General features: G+C 46.7%; 1 protein-coding gene across 3 annotated transcripts; it reads right to left on the bottom strand.

The window, feature by feature from the left end:
• Positions 1 to 1,811: 1,811 nt before the first annotated feature.
• Positions 1,812 to 24,681, bottom strand: RBM27 (RNA binding motif protein 27). Of its 3 annotated transcripts, XM_054642818.2 has the most exons (22): positions 24,525 to 24,681; positions 21,751 to 21,869; positions 20,836 to 20,960; positions 18,985 to 19,091; positions 18,225 to 18,415; positions 17,701 to 17,784; positions 17,133 to 17,396; positions 16,365 to 16,598; positions 14,355 to 14,489; positions 12,224 to 12,373; positions 10,273 to 10,420; positions 9,837 to 9,990; positions 9,042 to 9,299; positions 8,817 to 8,945; positions 7,879 to 8,001; positions 7,234 to 7,308; positions 6,961 to 7,125; positions 6,443 to 6,547; positions 6,160 to 6,351; positions 5,822 to 5,908; positions 5,253 to 5,363; positions 1,812 to 4,604 (listed from the first exon to the last, which is right to left on the bottom strand). In XM_054642818.2, exons 1-22 carry the CDS (start codon positions 24,671 to 24,673, stop codon positions 4,518 to 4,520), a joined length of 3,192 nt encoding a protein of 1,063 aa, XP_054498793.2. In that variant the 5' UTR covers positions 24,674 to 24,681; the 3' UTR covers positions 1,812 to 4,517. The 3 variants fall into 3 exon arrangements, with proteins under 3 accessions (XP_054498793.2, XP_054498794.2, XP_054498795.2); XM_054642819.2 differs by lacking the exon at positions 17,701 to 17,784; XM_054642820.2 differs by lacking the exon at positions 12,224 to 12,373.
• Between the last annotated feature and the right edge of the window lie 178 nt (positions 24,682 to 24,859).

Consider the following 24,859-nt stretch of genomic DNA (forward strand, 5'->3'; position numbering starts at 1 on the left):
CCTCTCATGCTCACAGCTGCTCCTGCAGCCGGGACACGGGCGGGTTTGGCCGGGGGTGTCCCGGGGAGCAGGGACGGAGGGCAGGGGCAGTCTGCTCCCGAGGCCAGGGACAGCCCAGGCTGGTTAAAGCAGAGACAGCTCCCTCTGAGCGCCCACAGCAGCAGCGGGGAGTGTTCGGGAGCCCCCGCACTCCCCTCGACCCGCAGGTAATAACCCAGAGCCACGAGAAGCAGCTGAAGGAACGGCGGATGGAAGTGTTGTCTGACAGAGCCTTCACCACGAGAGAGCACACGGAGAGAGGTACGTGATGTTGAGTCGACTTCAAATAATTTTCACATGAATTACTAAAGAAATGTATAATTTATCAGTGTTTAAATAAATCACTGGCAGCAGTGCTTTAAGGTTGCCGGCGCAGGACGGGCTATAATTAACTCGCACGTCACGGAGCGCAGGCTGCTCCGGCAGCGCCCCGCGACACCGCGAGGCTCGGAGGGACGCGGCACGAAAGGAATCGGCTCCTAAAAATGAGATGAATGACAGCAGAGCAGTGACAGCCCGGCCCGGGGCGGTGCCGGTGCTCCCGGGATCTGGGGCTGTCCCCGGGGTCTGGGCCAGGGCTCAGGCGTCCCCCGGAGCTGCCCCGGCTCCCAGAGCCCTTGGCATTAGCAGAGCATCGTGGAAAAGCGGCCCCGGTGCAGGCTCTTGTCCCCGACCCCCCCAGCTGGCACAGGGCCGGGGACCGGCTCTGCTGGCGGGGTCCCTGCTCCTGCCGGGCCCCTCTGGCCTTGGCCAGGCGCCTCTGCCCCGCTGGAGGCACCCAACAGGGCTCTCACGGCTCTCTTTGGGCTGAAGCCTCTTGATCACATAACATGTATTTTTGAACTTCAAATCCAAGAGATGTCTCTGATGAAAAATGTGTTTTCCAGATGCCATTAAAAAGTAGTGAAAAAACCTGGATTTTTTGGTAGGAAAAAGGGGGAAGCTCCAGGTAAAGGAGGCATCTGGCAGCACGGCACAGGGGCCTTGCCCCACCCAGCCCTGCCCACCTCAGCACCCCACAGGGACCAGCCTGAGACTGCCACTGGAAATTGGCTGTGGAATGATCCTGGCAAGAAAGAAAGTGCTCTAGTTTATGAATTTAGGTTTTGATCATCACTGTTGTAAGTCTGTCATGGAATAAAGTGGTGGCAGCACACAAAAACCTCCAGAGAAACATCAGACAAACTTATTTTTCCCTTTTGAAAGCCCCTTGTATCAGTGATCTCATCAGTAAAGGCCCAGACATGTTACACAACCTGCTCCAGAGGACAGAACTGGGTCCCCTGTTTCCAGAGCTGAGTTAAAATTAGATTGTCACCTTTGGGAACCCTCTCCAGAAGTTAGTGCTGCATTCCATACAGCCTCAGCTGGAGACAACAAAGAGATTCTTGGCCTGACAGTTACACCAACAATGTACCTTCATGTGGCTGTTCCCTTCAAATAGCTCCTGTGCATCCTTCCAAGCCTTTACTGGCCTCCCCCAGCCCATCTCCTCCCACATCCATTTACCTGTCCTAACGCATTCTGTTCCAGAGCACTTGGAAGATTTCTCTCTCAGCTCTGACCTACACCAAACCTGCACACACATTACACCCACATAAATCCCTTCACAAACTCACTTCCCCCAAAAGAAGCGATAATGCTCTTTTTCTGAGAGTTGTCATTTTTTTGAATGGTTCTCCTTCCAATTTATTTCAGTTAGAATTTTGTCTCTTCTAAATCTTGAACCATTCCATACTATAACTTTATTGCAAAAAAAGTCAACATGCATCTTAGAAATTTGGCTTGTAATCAATAAAACAAACATTACATATATGAATTTTAATGTGTAAACAATTAGAAATTCAACAATATCTGCTATTATCCTATTACACAAGTTCACAATCTGTAAAAACTATAGTACAAGGTTACTATACACCAAGAGGAGCTTTGTTCCTTTTCACATGATTTTGCTAAGTGGTGCTTTCCTAAGCAGGTGCCTGGTTTTGTATTTGAGGTGGTTTTGTTTATTTTTGCTCAGGTTAATTCAGCACAGAAAGGGAGGGAATTCTTTGCAGTGACTTCCTTTCCCCATCCCCTCATCCTTCGGTGTCTGGCCCCCAGCTCAGGCTGGTACACGTGGCTGGGCACACAGGTTCCCTGCAGGGCTGTTTTGCCCAAGGTACAGGTGAATTTCCCAGTAAAGCATCACCATGAAATGAACTCAGCTCTCCTGCCCTGCTGCCTCTGGAAACACAGAAATCCAAGCCAAACACCCCAAGACAGGCCCAGCATGCCCTGAAATGCAGGGGGGTGCATAAGCTTTGGCAGAAGGCAGGCCAGGGTCACAGAGCTCCTCTCCTCTCCTCCTCTGCCCCTGGTGCAGCCAGGCTGGGGCACTGCCCGCCCTGGGGTGGCACCGGGCACTGTGGCACTGCCAGGGGCACTGGGAGGGCCAACTGCAATGGGATGCAGCTCTCAGAGAGGCCCCCCTCCCTCACCAGACATAGGTGCCACCCCAGTGTCACTCAGAGCTAAAACCATATGAAAAGGAATCCATTCTGTGTGTGTCGAAGGCTACCGCAATTTCTCTTACAGCTTAATTAATCCACCGTAATTTTCATTTTCCAAATACAAAAATACAACAATTCTTATTGAAATCTATACGCCGGTAATTTTAGTACACAAAAAAGCAAAATATTTACAAAATTATACAGTTTAAGAAAAAACTCTGTACAAAAAAATATATAAATCCTTTTGATCCCTCTCTCCTTTTTTAAGTTGTCAGGACTCGGACATGTTTGCTGCAATGGACTTCTCAAGATACACACTGTGCCACAGACATTAAAACCCCTGGAGGTGATGGGAGAAGAGCAAGACATTCTTGTAAGTTCATGGGGTGGGTTTCTCCTCCAATTCTTCATGCCTGGAATTTAGTCTCAGCATTAGCAGGACAGTCCTAATTCTAGGAAGAGTTTGGAAAGAGACAGAATACTGGAGACATCCCCTTCAGTTGACAAGAAACAGGACATGACACAAGTTGGGTACCTCACCACAGCACAAGGACAGAGTCAGCAGGGCTGTGAGCCCAAAGGGTGCTCAGCACCTGCCCTGGCCACACTCAGAGCCACAGGAAGACAAAGGGTTTGGTAGATGCTGTCCCTCAGTCAGGAGTTACTGGGGCCTGCACTGGCAGCCATTCAAGAGAGAGGAGTGCTGTGCATGGCCACGGTGCTGATTTTGTGTGGAAATGCACAAAAGAGGGGTTGAGGAGTGGCCAGGGCAAGGGGGCAGTCAGGGCAGGTGCTGCTGGGTGCCCCAGCCACAAGGCACAGAGCCCAGAGCCAGCCCAGCACACGCCCTGCTGGGTCACAGGGACAGCAGAGAGGCACTGGGAAGGGGACACAGGGACACCCACTGCACAGCCCTGGCACAGCAGAGAGGAACTGGGAAGGGGACACAGGGACACCCACTGCACAGCCCTGAGCAGTCCTGGGACACTGGACCCTGCTGAAGGACCCCTGGCTAAGCAGGACACCCCAGTCCTGGGGGCTGAACCCCACCCTGCTCTAACCCACCCTGCTCTGAACCCCAGGGCTCTGCCTGGAACACAGCTGGGAAGAGCCAGAGGAGAGCTGCTCCTGGCTGATAGACAGGGGCCAGTGCAGCTGCTTTTGAGGAAGACTGGAACTCCTTCCATTCTTGCTCACAAATACTGAAATGCAATAAACAGCCTGACCTACGCTGAGCCTTACACTGAAATGACAGAAGGAAATCAAGAAGGAGTGAAAATCCACTCTGTTGTGTGCTCCTGCTGATGTTTTCTGTGAAGCAGAATTTGGAGAAACAGAGTGAACTGGACAATGTTGTAACAATATCCTGTTAAATTGTTTCTTCCACCTCCTCTCACAAAAAGCAGCACAACACAGAGATAGTGTGGCTGTCATACATACTGAAGTAAATGATTTAAGAATCTAACCACAAATAATTCCTACAACATGAGACTCCACAGGAAATAAAATGCTCCCTCTTTTTTCAACGAGCAAATGAGGCCAGTTTTTCTTTCATAATATTTAATGAAAGTTTGTCTTTCCCCTAACCTCATAATATTGCTAAATAAAACCTGTAATATCTTTTCAATTATAAACTAACAAACCAATCACATTATAAAAAACCCAAAACAAGGTAATACAGGTGACACAAAAAGAGGACAAGAAAATACTGATTTCCAACCCCCTCCCCCCTTTTTATCCTTCTTAAATAGAAAAAAATCACCACCCTGGTGAGCTTGATAATCCTGTAAGAAGTTCCTGGGCCTTTGGCTAGCTCAGTCTCACAGCTCTGTGTCCCAAATGTTTTCATACCAAACTGCTCATGGTAAATTTTGTGGTTTGAAAAGAAAGTAAAGCTCTTTTTGGCTCATCAACTTCCTTAAATAAACGTTTAAAAGATGTAGTTTGAACTATATTCCTAAAATTATACATTTCAAACATCAAGTTTCATCTTCTCCAAGAACGGGATTCATCCTCATCTTCATCATCATCATCATCATCTTCGTGCAAAAATAAATCTGAGGTTTCAGTCTCCTGGAGGAAGAAAAAAAATGAACTTTCAGATGCAAGTTCCAAGCTCTGCCCAGGGACACACCCCAGCTCACAGCAGCAGCTGCACTGGTGTCTGCACTGGTGCCTGCACTGGTGCCTGCACTGGTGCAGGTGTCAGCGCGTCTCTCTCAAACTCACACAGTTACATCCAAACAGTTTAGGGGAAGAACAGCAGCCTCATGTCAGGAAAGAGAGAGCAAAGCTTCAGAGGAAGCAGGAATAAACCACCACTCACCCTCTCCCAAACAAGGTTTCTGTTAAATGCTACAACAAAATAACCTTTAAAAGCTTAAGGTGTTAAGGTGAATTATAGGGAAGAACACACAACTTCTCCTAGAGTAGAGCACGAAGAGTGAGAAGTAAAAGGCTTTGCAGCCTGCACATACAGAACCTGAGGCTTGTTTACATCACTGACAAATTAACAGCCCATCCACAAAGTGTCTTTTCTTCTCCCCATTTTCTCTGTTTTAAAATGTGGGAAGTGTACCTGACTATTCAAAACCAGTTCAGCTCCTGGTTTGTAAAAACATCTTTTTTGAAGTTTCTTCAGCACACAGGAAACTGTATGCTAAGAGCTCTCAGCTATTAGATTCCAGTAAGAATGATCAGGTTATTAAGAGATTTCCATACCTCTTCCTTGGGCTCCTCTTCCTCGACTTCTGTGGACACAGAGGGTACCTTGGGTTTGTGCCACGAGATCTGGAGCCGCCGGTCCTTGAAGCGGGATCCCTGGTTAGCAGCCTGAGTCGGGTTTAAATGGACAGATTTTCAGAGAGGACCAAACAGCAAAGAACTTCTAACATCAGCAACAGCCAGACCCACAGCATGTGGTACAGAGGCATGTTTGAAGATCTCAGATATATAAACCACAAGATCTCAGATATATAAACCACAATCACCCACTTCAGTGTTCCAAGAACAACTTCAGCCACACCCAAATCTGCCAAATCCTGCTCGTGCCCCAGCACTGAGAGGATGAGCAGAGCTCTGAACTGCCAGGGACAGGCAGCTTTATCAGGGAAAGCCCTGTGCCACTGCTCAGACCACCAGGAGGTACTTCCCATTCAGCAGCACCAAGCACTATCAAGCTCAAACCGGGGGATCAAAGCCTCTGAAATTTTAAAATACAAAGGTAGATGCAAGTAGTTAAAAACTCTTATTTTAGATATGTGAAAAAATATATCCATGATTCTACTTACATTCTCAGCTTCTGAGCGGGACTTAAAAGTTACAACAACACTTAATGGGGAATCCTCTTCCTGAAGATCTTCGATATCTCCAAATTTCTGTGAGGAAAAGTTCATTAGGATCAGCAGTAATGTTCTCCTCCACTTCCATAATCATGGTACAATTGTAGTGTACTGAAATCTGATTTTTTGGACAGAAAAGTGAGAGCCAGAGGACTCCCAGCTGCATCAGCCATCACTATTGTAGTACTTGTATTTTTGGGCAAAAGCTCAGATTTATCGCTATTGTAAGACAAGCTTGATTTTACAGCAGTAAAGGAAACCTGTATTAATTTCCAGGCCACACTTACAGAGAAGTGCTGTAACAATTCATCCTTCTCCTCTTCAACGAAGCCTCCCACGGCGAGAGCCTTGGGCCGATGATCCACCACCATGTGGTTCAGCATGGCCCGGCCTCTGCCCCCACGGCCCCGGCCCCGGCCCCGGCCCGGGGCTGCCGCCGCCTTCCCTCGACCGGCAGGCAGGATGCCTAAGCGGGCAGCCTGGGGAAGGAACACAGCCAGGGCCCCGTGAGAGGAGCTGAAACAGCCAGCACTCCCAAACTCACTAACAGCAGCAGTCAGAGCGGCTCACCTCCACCTGTAACTGATTGAGCTTCTTCCGCAGCTCAGTTGTGTCCTCTCCAGAGGACAGTCTCTTATGGAAGTCCAGCTCTGCATCCAACAGTTCCTTCTGTGCCTGGCAGAAAAAGAGGAACAGAAAACAGAAGGAAAGGGCAGAACTGTAAGGCACACTCGTAATGTTTTATTCCACTTCAGCAGTACATTCATGCAAATGATACAGACAGATCAGGACACAATAGCCATGCTTTTCTCTAAATTCAGTTTTGTTTTAATTGCCTCTGTGTGTGTGTGTGGTCCCCCCCATTTTTTGAAGGACCCAGAATTCGCTGCTTTAGAACTGGAACAAACATGAATGAGCTACAGGCAAAACTAGGTCATGGAGTTCCTTCAACCATGGCTTGTTTGTCCATGGTTATCACTCACATTAAAACGCTGCTTGCAAGTGTTTTGATCTAATGCTGTTGCATTTTTAAGACACATTAATAGAAATAAAAAACCAAGGAGGCAAGTGTGTTGCACAAGAAATACCTCTGTCTTGGACTTCAATTTGGATGGTGTGGAGGTTGTAGATGAAGTTTTTAATTCATCCTTTAACTGAGATATTTTTCCTGTTAGTTCTTTTAAAGTCTTCATAATTTCTGCTCTCTCTTCTGGTTTCATGGCCTTGTTTTTCTCCAGCTTGGATATCAACATCTATACAATAATAAAAGAACAGGAACATAAAATTCCAGGAAAAACAGCCCTCAACAGACAGGTATGTACAAAATCAGAATGTATTTACTAGCCACATCTCAGACTTACCTTCTGGCATTCTATTTGTTTTTCTAACATCTCCTGCTTCTTTTTCCTCATATCTTGCTGGAGTTTCATTGCCTCCTATAAGAGGAGAAAATTCTTTCCATCAGTAAAAAGCAGTCTAGCATTGTATGTACTCATAGAGATCATGTATGTACTCAAAGGGATCATATTGTCCCCTTCAAGCTATGGAAGTGAAATCCACAACCAAAAGTACTGTCTGCAAAAAGCACAAGTATGAAGTGCAACTGATTCAATAAATAAAAAAACAAATAAAATCCTCATTTTCTGCTGCATGGTACTTTACTAACATTTTGCCCCTTTCAGATACCTCTTAAGAAACATACTGTGTGCACTGTCCTGCAAGTGTCTCATACCTGCAGAGATTAGATCCAGAAAACCCCAAGCAAACCCAGAAAACCCAACACGGCCAAGAGCATCAAGTAAGACACCCCAAAAGGACACTCCACACATGATTACCCCAGGTGTGTTTGCAAGACCACCCCATAACAAGGACCAGCTCCACACCCACATATAAAGCTGTAAAGGAGTGGCTTTTGATGGGTACCTGAGGTTTCAGGTGCCCATCAAACCTTGCATTTAAAGCACTTTGCTCCTTACACTGTCAGGCAGCCATCAAGCATTAAGTACCTGTTTTTTTTTAAGGGCTTCTTGCACATCATGAGGCTTAGACCCTGCACCAGACTTCAGAGTTGTCTTCAAGTTTGGAGAACTGTAAACCATTTTTGAGTGGCTTGTAGAAGTAGGAAATATCTGAAATAGTAAAAAGCACCCAGTAAAATATGGAATGTTTCAAAGTGACCATGACATACCAGCAGGGAACTTCAGCAGATCATGTTCCCTGAAACCTCAGCTCAGATGTTCAGATTTGTGCAAAGAGGCAGAAAGACCAAGGCAATTAAAACATATGGATAAAGACATCAGTACAGTTAAAAGGATTTCTGAAAAATAAATCCTTTCCTGCTCCATGGCAGACTCCTGTTGCATCCTGATTCCCACCAGGACACCACTGAAGGTGATGAGCAGCCCATGCCTTAGTTTCAGTCACAACCCAACATCCCAATTTCTGATCAAGTAAGGCAGCAAAATCCACTCCAAGCTTCCTTTCTTAAAAGAACTTCCCCATGGCCCAGAACACATGCTGCACTATGGTATCAGTGTGAATTGAACACTTATTGGCTTGAACTCTGGGTACAAATACTCTCTAAGCTTCTAGCACGGCTGTTAAAGCACAAAAATTACTGGGAGAGCCATTAGATTTGTCAACAAAAGGCTGGTATCACATTCAGGTTGTCAGACTTATTTACTATCAAGCACTGCTAAAAATATTTTATGCTATTTACAAGACTGATAGTGTTGTAGTTGATAGTTCCTAAAATCATTGTCCCTATTCCATATAAACAGTTGATGAAACGAGGAAGAAGTGACTGACCATGGCTGCACAAAACATTACTGAAAAGGAACAGAACCAAGAGGGAACAACGCACAAGTTCTCTCTGCTTGTTCTTTCCTGGCTGACAAACTAAAGCTGTACCTCAGAGCATGACCATGGTCCACCCTGAACATACCTGAGACTCCTCCACCCCAGCCCCGGGCTGGCTGAGCTCAGGCTGGCCGCCGCCCGCTGCTCCAAGGCGCCTTTTCACTGGGACTTTGTTAAGGACATAGGCACCAGACGCCAGGGGCTTGTTCATCACCTGTGTGTGCACAGATTTGAAAACATCGAGGTTAGACGCTGTCCCCCTCTGCAGCAGCAGCCCCTGGGAGCGCGGCTGAGCCCCTGACACACGCACCTTGGCCAGGCTGCTGTGCACGGTGACGGCGGGCGGCGCGGCCAGCGCCTGCTGCTGCTGCAGGTGCTGCAGCGCCTGCGGGGCGGGCGGCGGCTGCTGCTGCTGCAGCGCCGGGGGCTGCTGCTCGCTCTCCCTGTGCCACAGCACCCGGATAAAGCGATTGCTCAGCACTGCCTCCGTGCTGGAAATCGCCTTCCTCGCCTCGTCGTTGGTCAAGTACTGAATGAGAGCAGCTTCGGGATCGTTCTGGAAAGCCACCTAAAGCAAGAGTTCACAAATGCTTCATTTCTCAAGGAAGAAAACATTGCAATCATTAGCACCCCACCTACAAATAATGTGCAATGATGAGCTGAGTATCCAGTGTATTGACAGCTCCAAACACTGGTAAAACACGATGTAATTAAAGCAAAGTAGCTTTTGGCAAACTTTACATGTACTTGCACCAAAGTCTATACACATTCAAATAAACAGATGAATGACTATCATATAAGACAAACTGTCAGATCATCTCCTTCAAAAGTTATACACAAGTTGCTCAAAACCCTGAGTTGGTTAGACACTGTTAAACCTGCCAGCCTTTCAAACGCAGTCATCATGAAGGCTGAAACCAATATGTTTTACAGTATTAAGATAATAATACACAGTAGACCAAGCAAAGGTTTCTCTGAACTTGATTACCTCTCTCCCAGTTTGTCTCCTCTAAGACTTCTCAAAGAAACTATGCAGTATTCAAGCAGGTTTCAGGGAAAATAAAATACCCACACATAGACATAAAACTGACTTTGGCTTTTTTACCTGAATGTTTACAATAGTTCCAAATTTGCTGAAGTGTTCGTTGAGTTGTGTAATATTGTTCAGTTCTGGTGGAATTTTTCGAACTTCTAATTTTGTATTAGTGTACTGATTCTTTTTCAAAAACCCCGGCTTATTCTGGCTGTTGTTCACTTGCCTAGAGAAAAGGAGAACAGGAAGAGTTCAGGTAAGTATGTAAGTGCCCAGTTAAAGCAGCTAATGTTAACATACATCCGAATTGCATTTTTCCTTTAAAAAGTACTCCCTCTAGCCACTAACAAAAGAGAGCTTCCCCTAACCCCATGCTTAGTCTCCATATTATGGGGACACAGACTTTGTGACCCAACCATCCCAAATGACAGAGACTGGTGAGTAGCAATGCTCACAGCACTGACAGCAATCGAGTACATTTGAATTAACATCTGTAGCTAACTCTTACTTTCCCAACCAGGGTTTCTTCAATGGTGGACACTCCATGCTGCTTGGAGATCTCTTCCTGCTGTCTGGTTCCAGGACAACTCTAGTGACATTGCTGCTGTTATTTGTAATGGGAATGGGAGGTTCCGTTTGGATGATAATGTTGGCAGCTGGAGGGAAGGAAAAAAGCCTGTGTTATTCCATCACACATGGAAAAGCTTTCACACAGCAAAACAGAACTGAGATTAAAAAACATAAACATTAGGATGACTTTATCAAATTGGTCAGTTTTGTTTCCGAACAAAATCATTCAGATCATTCCCTAGCCTAACTAAACATCCTGAGAGAAACACACATGGTCCAGCTGGGAGGGATGGGTTTTGACCTTTAAGGCTGGTACTAGCTTGAAGAAACAAAGCTAAAACTTCATTTTTCAGGTATTAAAAACTCAGATTCTGTGGGAAAGGGACAGACAGAAAAAACAAAACTCCAAATCCCAATGAAACAGAAAAGGAGGAAAAGAACCCATGGGTGGATCCCCAGGTTTTAAGTCACAGCTCTGCAATGGGCAGAGGCTGAATTAACAACCAGCTTGCCCTGTAGGAACCCTTGACAGAGCAAAAGCAACCAAAAACCCATTCTTTCCACTACTATCCCACTGCCAGCCACCCAGACAGGTTTCAGCAACAAACTGTTAACTAAGCATAACTATTACACTCTTTTAAGACATTAGATTTAAAGCTTGAAGCAAATTCTACCAACACAAAGTTTGCTAGAAATTTATTTGCAACCTTTTCAAGATTATGGCCTTTGTGTTAGTCTCCTGTGAATGCCAAATATTCAACCCCTAAAAAGAAGTCTGAGCTACACAGCAATTTCTATGGCTTTTATATAAGCCAGGGCTCTGCTGGTTACACTGGTGAGAACAGAGACTGGGCATTTCTGGGCATGGCATCCTCACTTTGAAGGATGATCTGAGAGCAAACCTTTCACACCTGTGATAAAGACAGTAAAACGTGTTTAGTGAGGCCCTACCACCGAGCACTCATCCCTGCCTTACCCCTGGGAGGGGCTCTCAATGAAGCCCCAACCCTGCCTCTGTGACAGTCATTAAGATGCAAACAGCAACAGCAATTTCTACAATAATATTTAGCCATATTCCTTATAAGATGAATCATTGGAAGGGAATACTGAAAAAAACCAAACTTTGTTATCTACTGAGTAAGAAATACTGAAGTAGAATAATAAAACCCAAAACTTAACATCTTTGGTTTTAAGAATCAGGGCAGGAAAACACAAGGGGGAGAGAAAGTTTTGCTACTACAACTAAACTTTGAAGAGACTTGACCTGTGCCCTTCCCTAAAAGATGCTTTGTGCACATCACCACTAAGAGACAGCAGCCACATCCATTCAGGCAGGGGCTAGGAATTATGTAAGTGCAGACTGGGATTCCCATCAGCTGGGAAATTGGAATGATACCTGTGATGTTCATTTCAGAGAGAACAACTGGCTGACAGAGTCAGAGCATGAAGCACCAAAACATGCCATGGCAGCTCCCTTCTTCACTATCATCACAACAGCCAAGGCCAGGAGCTTGGATCATCACCTCTGTGCCCTCGGCTGATCAAAAGCAGTCTGCAGACTGTGCTGCTAAATCCACCTTTAGGCACCATTTTTCTTTCTAGGAGCTACCAGTACCTGGAAAATACCTCCACAGGCTTAAGAGGAATAAAACCCCAACCAACCAACAAAACCCTTGTAGCATTCCCAAGCAAGTGGTTATTTTTAATCAAAAAGGCTGCTTTGACTTTAATATGGGCATGTTAGCACTTAAAAAAGGTAGAAATGCCAAAAAAAAAGCTCTGAAACACTAGATCAGTGAGAAAAACTAGTGCTTTCAGCCTGAAAAGAGGGAAAAGTGTTGACGGTCTTGGACAAAAATAGCAACAGCAATGACCAGAACCCTTCCTACCTCGAGGGTTTGTATCCATCTCCCCAGATGTTAGGCCAATTAGATTTGGACGCTGCATTTGTGCTCTTGTAAAGAACTGCCGATACTGAGATCTACCAGCACTGGTAATACTAGGAGCTTCAGGGTTATAGCCATCTGGCTCATATGTATCTACAAAAAAAGGAGAGAAACGACAGAATTTTTCAAGTGAGTTTAAGACTCGGGGTTAGTTTTCCTTCAAGGAAGTGCACGGATGTCCAAGAGTCAGAAGCTGTCTTGGATGAAGGGAAGAGGTGGTACAGCCAACCTGTGCAGCCATTTCAAACCCTCACCTGCATTCCAGGCCTAGCCTATCTAGACACATTCTCTTTTGGTTTTTATTTGGTACTGTTTGTCCAAAGCACACAGGTCACAATACAGAGTATGCCTGGAAAGCCTGAGGTGTCTGTGTGACAGCGTGCACAACATCTGGCAGTGTTTTAAGGGCAAAACCACAGGTTTTGGTTTCAGCATTTATACTGTAGAGTCTAAGATGCAAAGAGATTTTCAGCCTTTGCTGCCCAACAGTCTGGGTCTCTTCAGAGAAGAATTTTAGGTGAAGAACATTCTTAAATTATTTCAATCAAAGAAAGCTGAGAAATGAGGTAATGGAACCAATACTTACCTACTGAACTCTCTTTATGTAAGAGTGAGATCAGCTGCCTAGCTTAGGTAAGGTACTAATGATTATTTCCATTAGAAGTGGTCACTGCAAGAATACAAGATGACAATTGACTCCTATTGCTCCTCCATCCCAAGGTCCAAATTGAGGATAACACATTTTTTTAACCTTAAAAAGGAAAAAGCTGTACAAGAACTAGAATGAATGAAGACTGTGAAGAGCCTCCACATGAACAGAACAAATGCCTGTACAAGGGAACCTGACAAACATGAATGGCTCCAAAATCTCAGCTCCTTATTCTGCAGCAGCAAAGACAACTCTACAGTTAAAATCAGATGCTCCACAATATCCACACTGATAGCAGAACCTGACACTGTAAAACAAGAACTTTCTCTAACCTCGAAGGAGCAGAACCACAAGCTCCTCTTCCCTTATTTAGAACATGATTGACTGCAAGAGGGCAACCAGCAGCTGTTACCACAACAGTCCAAGAACAGGACATGAGAATCTCCACAGAGGTCCTGGAGAACAGAATTACTGTGAAGCCCTGTGAGCTCCAACAGGCAGAATCACCCATTAGAAGTTCTGGAGCTGGAAGGATCAGATGGTGACACCTGAACACCCAACAGGACTTGGGGATAACTGAACAGGTTATCTAATAAGAAATCTGAGTGTCTCAAGTTCTGAAAAGCACGGAAGTTACAAATAAAATGACATGGATCATGAACTGAACTAGATCCCCTCTTTGAATAAAATTCAGAATATTTATGTTAAAAAACCCCAGATGAGAATATTATAAAACACTGACATTTAATTATCTATTTTGGTCACAGAGAATATGGGAATGCCATTAATCCTTTAATTATCATAGAAAGTAATTTTGTTGTATTTAAATTGAGCAATCTAGGACTTTCCAGGTATTTTGCTATTTTTCCCTGTAAAAACATACTTTTAAAAATTTTGAGCTCTGTTAAGGAAGAGGGATGTGTCCAGTGGAAGCTAACAACCTTTAGAAAGCTAGAATCAGGGTGATTCTGGAAAAAGAATAGAAAAAGCACTGATGTCTATGAAGACTGTACAGACTACTGTGACATACAGCTGGAAAAAAAAGCTCTCATCTGTATTAGTCCAAAGTGAAGAGGAATAAAACCTAAGTTAAAAAGCAATTACAGGTTTGCAGATCCATCTTTCACCTACTAATACCCTACTGAATGGCTTGAAGATGAAAAGAACATTTCTTATACAACAATTGGATTGCTGCAAGCACATGAAACCCAGAGCTCCCCACAGTGTTCCTCCTGAGACCAGGGCAGAGCACTGCTGCCACTCCATCCCAGAATGGATGATGGGCTGAGCCAGGGAGAGCCATCAGACTTCTTTTTAGATTTGTATATATTGGAGGAAGACAGATCATAATTTCTAATCACACAACAACAGAGAAAATTGGAAATGTTTCCATTGAACAGATTGAAACCAAAGGCATTTGCTTACGTTCTGACACTGTATAGAGCAGGTTCTGAGGCAGAGGAGGAGGCAGCCTTGCTCCCACGGGTGCAAGACTGGGCACCGCGCTTGTCCCCGGCTGGTCACGACTGTTGATCAAGCTGGACTGTGTTAAAGGTGGGCCTGCAACAACACCACACAACACATCACACACTGACAGCTCAAAGCTGAACGTGCAAACAATTCAGTGCTCTGCTCATGCCTTGCTTCGAGCAAGGTCAGGGTTGTAAATATGTCCAATTGCACCACAGTAACAGTAAACTGAGAAACCTGTTCAGGTAAGCTACTCTGGCTTGCTCAGAGCAAGAGATCACTTCAGCAGCATTCAGACTGCAGCTCTGAAATAAGAACTGCAGGGCAAGAGGCATTCCCAGACAAGGAATTTCTCTAGCTGGCTGTGCTTTGGTTTCCCCGTGTACCATACGGACATTCCTACTGACTGTATGATCAAAAAGGACCCCGAGTGACACTACACAGCCCATCCTGAGCACTGTCTGTTCTCTCACAGCAGGTCACTTCTGCCTGCTAAAGGGTTCATGCAAAGTTTAGGGTTAATCCTGTATCAAATTATTCCTCATCCCAAAATTGCTGATATTGGACACAATTATCACAGCATTTATTTTGTTCCTGGAATAGACACTGAAACAGAGTAAGCATGCCCCTAATATGCTATTTCTTCATAGCATTCATAAGATGCAGTAGGGTAACACAAAAGGCTTAACATCTCAGATCACTGAGAGCTAAGAAAGCTCTTAAATGTGTCAATAATGTATTGCCTTCTAGTGGTAGATAATGTAGCACCAACACCAAATCTTAATTAGAACCTCTAAGAGACTGAATTGCAACATTTCTTGCATTACACAGCAAGGAAAAACCTGGCTAGTAAGTGTCAGTGACCAATCCAATCACCACCAACTACCACTGAGGTGAGCTGAAAGATCTCCAGCTCCACTCCCCCGCCCAATTTAATTCAGTTTGCAGTGCTTGGAACATCATGGTTTACCAGCTGAATATTCAGAATTTTTTGGGCACTGTTCCGGACAGCATGCTGCCAGCCAAGGAACTGCAGCTCTGGACAGCACTCTGCCAGCCAAGGAGCTGCAGCTCTGGACAGCACTCTGCCAGCCAGGGAGCTGCAGCTCTGGACCGCACTCTGCCAGCCAGGGAGCTGCAGCTCTGGACAGCACTCTGCCAGCCAAGGAGCAGCAGCTCTGGACAGCACTCTGCCAGCCAGGGAGCTGCAGCTCTGGACAGCACTCTGCCAGCCAGGGAGCTGCAGCTCTGGAGCTTTGGACAGCACTCTGCCAGCCAGGGAGCTGCAGCTTTGGACAGCACACTGCCAGCCAAGGAGCTGCAGCTCTGGACAGCACTCTGCCAGCCAGGGAGCTGCAGCTCTGGACAGCACTCTGCCAGCCAGGGAGCTGCAGCTCTGCAGCTCTGGACCACACTCTGCCAGCCAAGGAGCTGCAGCTCTGGACCGCACTCTGCCAGCCAGGGAGCTGCAGCTCTGCAGCTCTGGACCGCACTCTGCCAGCCAGGGAGCTGCAGCTCTGGACCGCACTCTGCCAGCCAGGGAGCTGCAGCTTTGGAGCTTTGGACAGCACTCTGCCAGCCAAGTAGCTGCAGCTCTGGACCGCACTCTGCCCACCAAGGAGCTGCAGCTCTGGACCGCACACTGCCAGCCAGGGAGCTGCAGCTCTGGACCGCACTCTGCCCACCAAGGAGCTGCAGCTCTGGACCGCACTCTGCCCACCAAGGAGCAGCGGCTCTGGACAGCACTCTGCCAGCCAGGGAGCAGCAGCTCTGGACAGCACTCTGCCAGCCAGGGAGCTGCAGCTCTGGACAGCACTCTGCCAGCCAAGGAGCTGCAGCTCTGGACAGCACTCTGCCAGCCAAGGAGCTGCAGCTCTGGACCGCACTCTGCCCACCAAGGAGCTGCAGCTCTGGACCGCACTCTGCCCACCAGGGAGCAGCGGCGCATCCCCTGCTGTGACTCACGCGGGACGGGCAGCACGACGGGCGGCGGGGGCTGCGGGTGCGGCTGCGGCACCGGCAGGCGCAGCCCGCGCACCGGCCCCGGCAGCGGCGGCAGCAGCAGTCCCGGCGGCGGCGGCAGCCCCGGCGGCGGCGGCGGGAACGGGATCATGCTGGGCAAGGAGACTTCATCTACCACCAAAGGATCGTTTCCATGATCAAACTGGCAGAGATCACCAAGGACACAATAGCCTCGCTCTGCAAAACAGGACATTTCACCTCAGGTTACAAAACACACAGCAGTAGTTCTCAGTCACTTGTAACATTTCAGGTTTTCACAGAGTTTCTTACTAAAGAAAACATGCATCCACTGATACATTATTACATTGTAAGGTAAGGTTTCACAAAATAATAATTAGAACAAGCTTTCATAAAAGCACACAAACGTACACGCATTCATCATAAAAGCCGTGGAAAAAAATCAGAAGTACTGCGGTTTATTTTAAACATCCACACACTGCAATCTGCACCAGGACTGCCAGTGGTTGAGGTATTTGTCTAGCACATAGAGAACTGTGAAAAAACTCCATATGTTCCTATCCAGCAACTACCACAGCACATGCAAACTGCTTGCGGTAAGATTGGTTATTTCTCCAGTACAACAAAGGGCATCTCTGCATCTGTTACATACAAGGTACACATCACTTGCTGCTCACATTCAGTGAATACCTAAAAAAAAAGTCACATAAACATTGAAATATGGCATGAAACTGAAAACTAAGGAACAGTTACCATCATAGTCTTGACATCTTCTTTTAGGGGGAGGGTTTCTGCCAAATGAACTGGGATTGCTGTGATTGTTGAAGTAATTTGACCAGCTCTCTGTGGTGCCTTCAAGGTGGTGCGCAGGTGCAACTACAGTTACAGCACTGGGGATAGCTTGTGCAGAGGAATACTGTTCAGAGGATTTACTGGGAGATGCAGACACCGGATTATATGAGCTTTCAACATCATTTTTTTCACTCTTGTATTTTGATCTCTCTCTCTCTCGGTGCTCTGTTTAAAAAAAATAAAGCTGAGTAAAGCCTTCATGTTTTGCTCTGTACATCAGAGCCATGAGCAAGAGACATAATACATTCTCTGAAATACTCAGCATTCTTCACATTGAACTGTTCTTGAAGGAGCTTGGTCTTACCAATGGAGTAATAACTAAATATAATGTAAACAGGGGTTTAACTTCAGAAATATCCAAGTTTTCTTTGCAAAATGCACATTCATTCCTCTACTACTTATTTCACTCTAGCTTACAGCTCTCTTTTAAAGGAGAAAGAAGGGCAAAAGCCTGAAACAACAAACCTACCTCTGCCCTTAACTAACGCGGTCTCAAGGTGCGTAGAATGCTGTAATCTGTGCGACTTACTTTTCCGACAGACCTGAACTAGCCCTAAAAGAACAATCATATGGTAACCACCTGCAACTGCAAAGAAGCCTTCTCTAGAAAATACACAGTAACAAAACGAAAGAGGGAAACACTGCTTTGCAAAAAGTTCAGTCCTTAAGAGGGAAAAATAATAAAATCAACAGCTTTGTCAGAACACACAGCACAAAGAGGATATATGAGCTACTGTTCAAAATATGAGCTACTGCTATCCACAGGAATACACCTGTGGATAAATTAAGAGGTTAGCAAAGAAGAAAACAAACCCCTTAATTGTTCTACTCTGAAGAACAGCATCTTAATTAATGATTTCAAGAACACAAAGCTACCAGAATTTGCTCCAACTTGTCAAGGGCATCTCCTGCCTGCTAGATCATCCAGAATGTGCAAGTCCCAGCTGTCACTGCAGTGGGAGGCTGTCCTGAAGCAGCACCCCAGGTACTCACCGCTCCTGCTGCCGTCCCGGTCCTTGCTGCGGCCCCTGCTGCGGCTGCGGCTCCGACTCAGCCCTCTGCTTTTGCTGCGGCTTTTACTCCTGCCCCGGCGCCAGCCAGACTTCTCCCTGTACAAGTCACTCCTATCATAGTACCTGTCATAGTCCCTCCACTTCCCATCATCCCGCTTCTTCTCTCTGGTTCTAGGAAAGACAGATGTAGACCATGTCAATGAAAAGAGAAACAAAATTAAAAAAGAAGCTTGCGACATAGAGAGATACTGTTCACCCTTCCCATCCATTTGGGCAGTGAAACACTCCAGTCAGAATTTCACAAATTACACAGGGAAGTACAGAATCTTTAAGCTGATTCACTGCTCTGTAGAAAGCAGGGCTAGGAACTGGCAAGGTGAGACAGTTATGATGCTCAAACCAGAACAGGCTTTAAAAGTGATGCTGACACAGTGTGAACAACTGCCCCCAGAAACTACAGGCCCCAAAAATGTTCTTCATTTATATAACAAGGAAACAATGGAACTGATGACATTCCTAGGAATTTTAATTTGAAGAATATTTGGCCTCTTGTGCAAGAGGCTACTTTTTGTGGAGACTTCTCATGTACGTGATCAGCATACGTACAACGTATCACAGTCAAAGGAAGGAGAAAATCCCTATTTTTCACAAAAATCACTACCTACAAGGTAAAAAAAACACAGTCAAAGATTGACAAAAAATACAGTAAAAATTTCTTAACATTGTGGCTCAAAGCTAACCTTTGCTCACTGGAATCTGCACGACTCCTCTGGGGACTGGAATACTTCTTCTTCCTGCTCTCCCGCTCTTCTTCAACAGACTCTTGAAAATTCTGTTTAACACACAACTACCAAACAAGGACGAGAATCACTTTTTTAAAGTAAGAAAATGACAGCAAAATGTAGTTCAAGTTACAGACAGCAACACAAAGAAAACAATATATAAGTATTACTTGCCCAGAGTACTGAAGCACTACAAGTAATCAAGCACTAGAGTCTGTTGAAGAGTTTGTCTTTTTTTCTGCAGAAGAGATGCCCCTAAATAAAACCACTTTGATGTTTTGTCTCTAAACAGGATTCATGAAGGACAAGATCTCTCTCCACTCTACTTCCTTATTTAGCATAAGCAATTCTACAAGTGAGGTATTTCCTGAACCTTTAAACAAAGTCTGCAGTCACCTCTCCAGGTAGGGAAGTCACTAGCTGACATTTTACATAACTGCTTCAAGGCAAAAACCTGCTTCCATGGAGGAACTTGTCACATTTCTTGCTGGCCTCCACTACAGCAGGTTCAGAAGTCTGCCAGCTGTACCACTACTGCAAACCACTGCCACATTCTGCATTTCTGCTGCCATTTCACACTGCTTACAAGTTACTGTAAATTTTGGTGGAAAAAGTTTACATGCACTAATTTTTAATAGACTTTTTTTACCAATTGAAACCAAAAGGAAGGCTACCTGCATCCTTCTAAAACAGGATTATCTGGGGAGAACTGGCAGAAATACTCAAGACTTGGCTCTGGAGAGCTCCACCTGCCGTCCTGCTCCCAGCACAAGGTGTATCACACAGCCCCTGGGGTCCCCTCCAGCTCTGACCTCACTGAGATTCCATGTGTGGTTTATTTCATGGCCTGTGTGCAGGAATCACACCATACACTGAGCTTCATGACACACCGTGAAGGCCTTGCTGATGTCGAAGTAACTAATTAATGTCCTGAATTCTGTAACGTTGTCCCATAAAGCTGTCCTAGATATCTTCTTTGGCTTATTGCCACTCCCCTCCAGCCCCTCAAACCTCCTCCTCTGGCCCCACCAGAGCACTGGTAAAGTCAACTGAAGGTAGTTCTATGGGACTGTCTATAGACTATGGCAGTGCTTTGAGAACAGAGGGGAAAGCTCTCACAGTGAAAATCTTGTTCAAATTATGAACTGCCATAAGCAAAGCTACTTCCATAAATTGTCATAACTCTGCATCACATCCTCAGGTAAAAAAGGACATCAGAGAAAAGGAAAAATAAAGTAAAAAGCAACTTTAATCTAAATCAGTTGATGAACCACAGTCAGCTAAATATGGACCTGCACTTGTTTGGGCTTCACTGACTGGTTTTCACTGACTGACAATTTCTGCAATTATTTGTCACCTCTGAAAAGTTTGATTGCTTTCAATTTTGCCAACAGAACTTAAGGTAAAACTCTTTGCAAACCAACCCTACCTGACTTTCCAAAGTAATTATTACAATACAGAGGCTGACATCTTTCAATGATTTTAAGCATCACAGAAAACATTTTAAGTAGTTTTCATTCCTCACAGAATATACAAAATTGGAAATGTTTTTGCTGCTTCTCCCTCTCAAACTCTTGCAAGTAATCATCCACTGGTATTACCAGAGCTGTGAACAGGATTTCTGAGCGCTTAATCAAAGGTAGACTCTACAAAGGGATGTAAAATGTTCTTGTCTGAATAGTCACCTTCCATGGTTCTTTGGCACAGAGATCATTAGTCACAACAGAGTACATTTTCTGTCACATTTTGCCTCACAAATGTAGGAGAGCTAATTTGAAAATAAAAGGCAGGCAGAATAAATAACATTACCTCCTCCTTGACTTCTTCTTTCTCTTGTCCTGCAGGCTTTGCCTCTGCCTTTGTGGGCTCAGCAGAAGGAAGATAACTTTTGGTGTACAAACTTTCAAAGAGTTTATCTACAAACCCTGAAGTTTCTGAGGATACAGAACACATAAAAATACTGTTACATATGCATTTAAGTGCATGCTTACATTTACTAGAGAAGACCCTGAAAACAGTCAGCCAGGTGGGCTGTTTGCAGCAGCAGCACCTCAGAATAATGAGCATTAGCTCCACTGAAGGAGCTGCCATTACATTTGTGGCACTTGAGGCTGTTCATTTAGAGAAAGAAATTCCTTGGGTATATCACAGACAGCAACAGAGACTCTTCTGTTCCAAGGGGCAAGCATGATTGGTGCCTGTGATCAAGGAGCAAGTCCACAGCTATCCACAAGTTCCATCAGCAACACTCAGCAGCCTCTCAAGGGCAATTTTTATGAGAGTAAATAATTTTCAACACCCTCACCAGCAGTTCAACATCACAAGAAATGCACAATAACCTTCCCAGTGAGTGTCAGACCTTCAGGTGTTTAAACCCTTGACTATGAAGCAAATTGCCACATGTGAAGGTCCCAGCAGTCTGGAGGACTACTGTGGACCAGGTTTTCAAAAGTTACCAAACACCTGTCAGAGAAACTTCTGGCAACACGACTGACACTTTTAATTAAATTGCGTTTATTTAAGAACATTTCTTCCCACCCACTGTGAAAAGTCCAAGTTACATGACTTCATCTTATGATTATTATTTTTTTAATCACACAATTCCTTCAAGCTCTGTATGGAATATTCATGGCTACCAAGAAAGATTTTGAAGGCAGTAGTGGTGCACCACCCTCCCTCCTCCCATGCAGAGCCCAAGCCCCCAGCCAGCTGTGGCCACCACACCTTTCTGCAAGAACACATCCAGCTGGTCAGCACAGAAAGCTTTCAGCTCCTTCTCGGGCTTGTCTTTCTTGACTAACGCCACGACATAGTTGGCCAAGGCTGAGGGGTCAGCATCACATCTAGTAAGAGAGAGAGAGAGAGAGAGAGAGAACTGTGCTTGGCTGCTGCACCGTGGGGGCACAGGCACTGCAGAGCCCCCCGGAGCTCCTGCAACACCCCTGCACTGCTGGGCTCACATGCAGCACCAGCACAGCTGCACTGGGGCCATGGAGCCTGCAAAGGGCTCTCTGCAACCACAGCCCATTATTTCAGTGCCTTGAGAACCCCCAGCCACACCTGGCCAAGGCCCCTCTTCCCTGCTCCTCCTGAGCTCTGCTGAAAGAAAAGCACCTCTCTTCTGCCCAGACAGACCCACTGCTGCTGCTGAACCTCCTCCTGGCCCAGCAAGCACACCCCCAATGGCTCCACAGCACAGCACAGCACGGGCCAGGGCAGGCACTGCACAAGGGCTCAGAAGGACTGATTAACATGTGTTTAAAAATTAAAACACTGTTGTAAAGGAGTGCAGAAGAGGTCACAGAGGTCCATTTTCAATACACACACAGACACATTCTGCACAGCTTCAGTGACTGTCCTGGGGTTTCCTCCTCGAGGACACTTCCATGCCAGATTTCACAGCAACCTTTTAGTGCTGGTACAACATCTAAACGGGAGCAATTACTGACCCAGGTTCCCTCCTCACACTCCCTCACCTGCATCTGGTCCACAAAGACCAAAGTCACCAACTGTGTGCAGTGATACTTCACACCACTGATCTTTTAACTGGATATTGCTTTAGATCCCATTATTCAGCTACTAGGAACACCCCAGGTATGAAATAGAGTAACAGTGTGACTAAATTACAGCTCCTTGTTTGGCCTCTCAGAGTGTGCAGATGGCAGATATCAGGTGGGGGCAGAAACCTAAAATACTCAAAAGACCTTTTTTTTTTTAAATTAACATTTAAAGAGATGATTGTGTATTTTCTGAGAACAGTAACTCTGGAAATAGAAAGGAAAATTCTGACATATATATACCTCAAAATAATCTCAAGTAAGAAAAAGATCCAGAAAACAAGCAAAAGGCAAAAAGCCAAACAGAGGGCAACAGGTGAAAGAAATAAAAATCCTCAATGAGCAGCAATCAAGTAGTTCTGCTCTCATATAGCCTCCAACAACATCCAACCTCCAATGAAAGCCAGGGTAAATGGAGCAATTAAGAACAAAGAAACCACAAATTAACAGATTTTACAATTCTTACACACACAGAGAAATAACCTGCATGTGATCCATTCACTGTGTGTGATGTACTGGGGCCCTCACCCACTGACTATAAATGTTCAATTTCAAATAGAAGAAGTTACCCCTCACTTCACAACCATTACCTTTCCTTCCTCCATAGGTCAGACCCTCCCAAGCACCCCATCCCATCCCATCATGGGGTACAGGGGCACACAAGGTGAGTGCCCTCCTGCAGGCAAGCCAGTCTGTATTGTCACACTGGTGCCACTACAGAGTCTGTGACTGTCGGGGCCCACTGGCCAATTCCTTGATTTCCTGCCTCCCACTGCACAGCGCAGCTGAAATGCCAAGGAACGCTCGACACCGACTGGAGTTGGCAGGGAAAGTGCAGGAGCAGGAGTTGTGCTCCAGCCTAGAGACTTTCAGCAGGGTTTGACCAAACACCAGAGAAACCCGTGACTGTAACAAGGGAAAAAGAAAGTTGTGAAGAACTTCTAAAAGCCCAATACTTAATGATGGCAACGGAGCAGACCTAAGGCCTATTTAAAACTCTTCCCACAGGCCTCAGCTGTACTCCATGGGAGACCCAAGCCTGGCCAGGCACTGACAAGCAGCTTCCCCTGGTGAGACCTGCTGACCCCTCGCTGTGCCTGTGCCACCAGCACCAGCTGTGCTCAGGCACTGCAGAGCTCGGGACCAGCACAAACCAGCCCCTCTGCAGCCAGTTACCAGAACCCACAAAATGCACGACACAACGGGGACCCATGCTGACTCCATCCCAGTCCCACTCCCAGTGCAAGCAGCAGCAGGACGTAAATGCAGAGTTCCCACAGTTTCAGCGTTATTCCTGGTTTTGTCAGCTCCTGCAGCAGCCCCTGGCTCTGCTCTGAGATGACAGAGCTGGGACTGAAATCGACAGCACAGCCGGGGCAGCAGCTGGGAGCACACACAATCACATAGATTGGAAAAGCACTCCCATACCACCAAATTCAATCTACCCCACCTTGTCCCCAGCCCAGAGCACTGAGTGCCACGGCCAGTCCTTCCTTGGACACCTCCAGGGATGAACACTCCCAGCACCTGAGCCCCCTCTCCATGGGGAAATTCCTGCTGTGCCCACCCTGAGCTGCCCTGGCCCAGCCTGAGGCCGTTCCCTCTGCTCCTGTCCCTGTTCCCTGGGAGCACAGCCCGGCCCCCCCGGCTGTGCCCTCCTGGCAGGAGCTGTGCAGAGCCACAAGGTCCCCCCTGAGCCTCCCTTTCTCCAGGCTGAGCCCCTTTCCTAGCTGCTCCTCATCAGACTTGTGCTCCAAGCCGTTCTCCAGCTCCGCTGCACGCTGTAGGACAGAAGGCCGCCGGCAGCTCCCCGGGCCCGGGCTGTCCCGCACTCCGGGCGCGCCGGGCCCGGGCCGGGGGCAGGGCCGTAACGCCTGGGCCGGGCCCGGCCCGCGGGAAGCGCTGTCCGCCGCTCCGCCCGGCCCGCCCGCCCGCACTCACATGGGCTCCAGCAGCTTGGCGAGCCAGGACTTGAGCGCGTCTACACTCTCGATGATCATGGTGGCCCCGCGCCGCCCGCTCCCAGCTACACTGCCGCCGCCATCGCCGCGACCTGCCCGGCACCGCCCGCAGCGCAGCCTGCTGGGCATGGCCGGGGCGGGGCCGCGCGACACCACCAACCAGAAGCTGCCGCTCCGCGCTGCCAACCAATGGCAGCCGCCCAGAGCCCGAGCCGAGGGTCAGGGAGAACCAGCAAGTTCGGTAGAGCGAGCACATGAACCGGCGGCGACATCTTGGGGGGGGCTCTCTTAAAGGGACAGCGTGCCGGCGGGCGC

This window comes from Agelaius phoeniceus, chromosome 15 (assembly GCF_051311805.1).
Source record: "Agelaius phoeniceus isolate bAgePho1 chromosome 15, bAgePho1.hap1, whole genome shotgun sequence".
NCBI lineage: Eukaryota > Metazoa > Chordata > Aves > Passeriformes > Icteridae > Agelaius > Agelaius phoeniceus.

Bases quoted from the DNA above. Each gene is read 5' to 3' on its own strand.
- RBM27 (XM_054642818.2), bottom strand. From the start codon at position 24,673: ATGCCCAGCAGGCTGCGCTGCGGGCGGTGCCGGGCAGGTCGCGGCGAT. The intron at 18,416-18,984 runs GTTAGCTTTGAG...TGTCTTTCCTAG, and splicing joins GCAGATTCCAGTGAGCAAAG to AACCAGAGAGAAGAAGCGGG. The intron at 5,364-5,821 runs GTAAGTAGAATC...AACCCGACTCAG, and splicing joins CCCGCTCAGAAGCTGAGAAT to GCTGCTAACCAGGGATCCCG.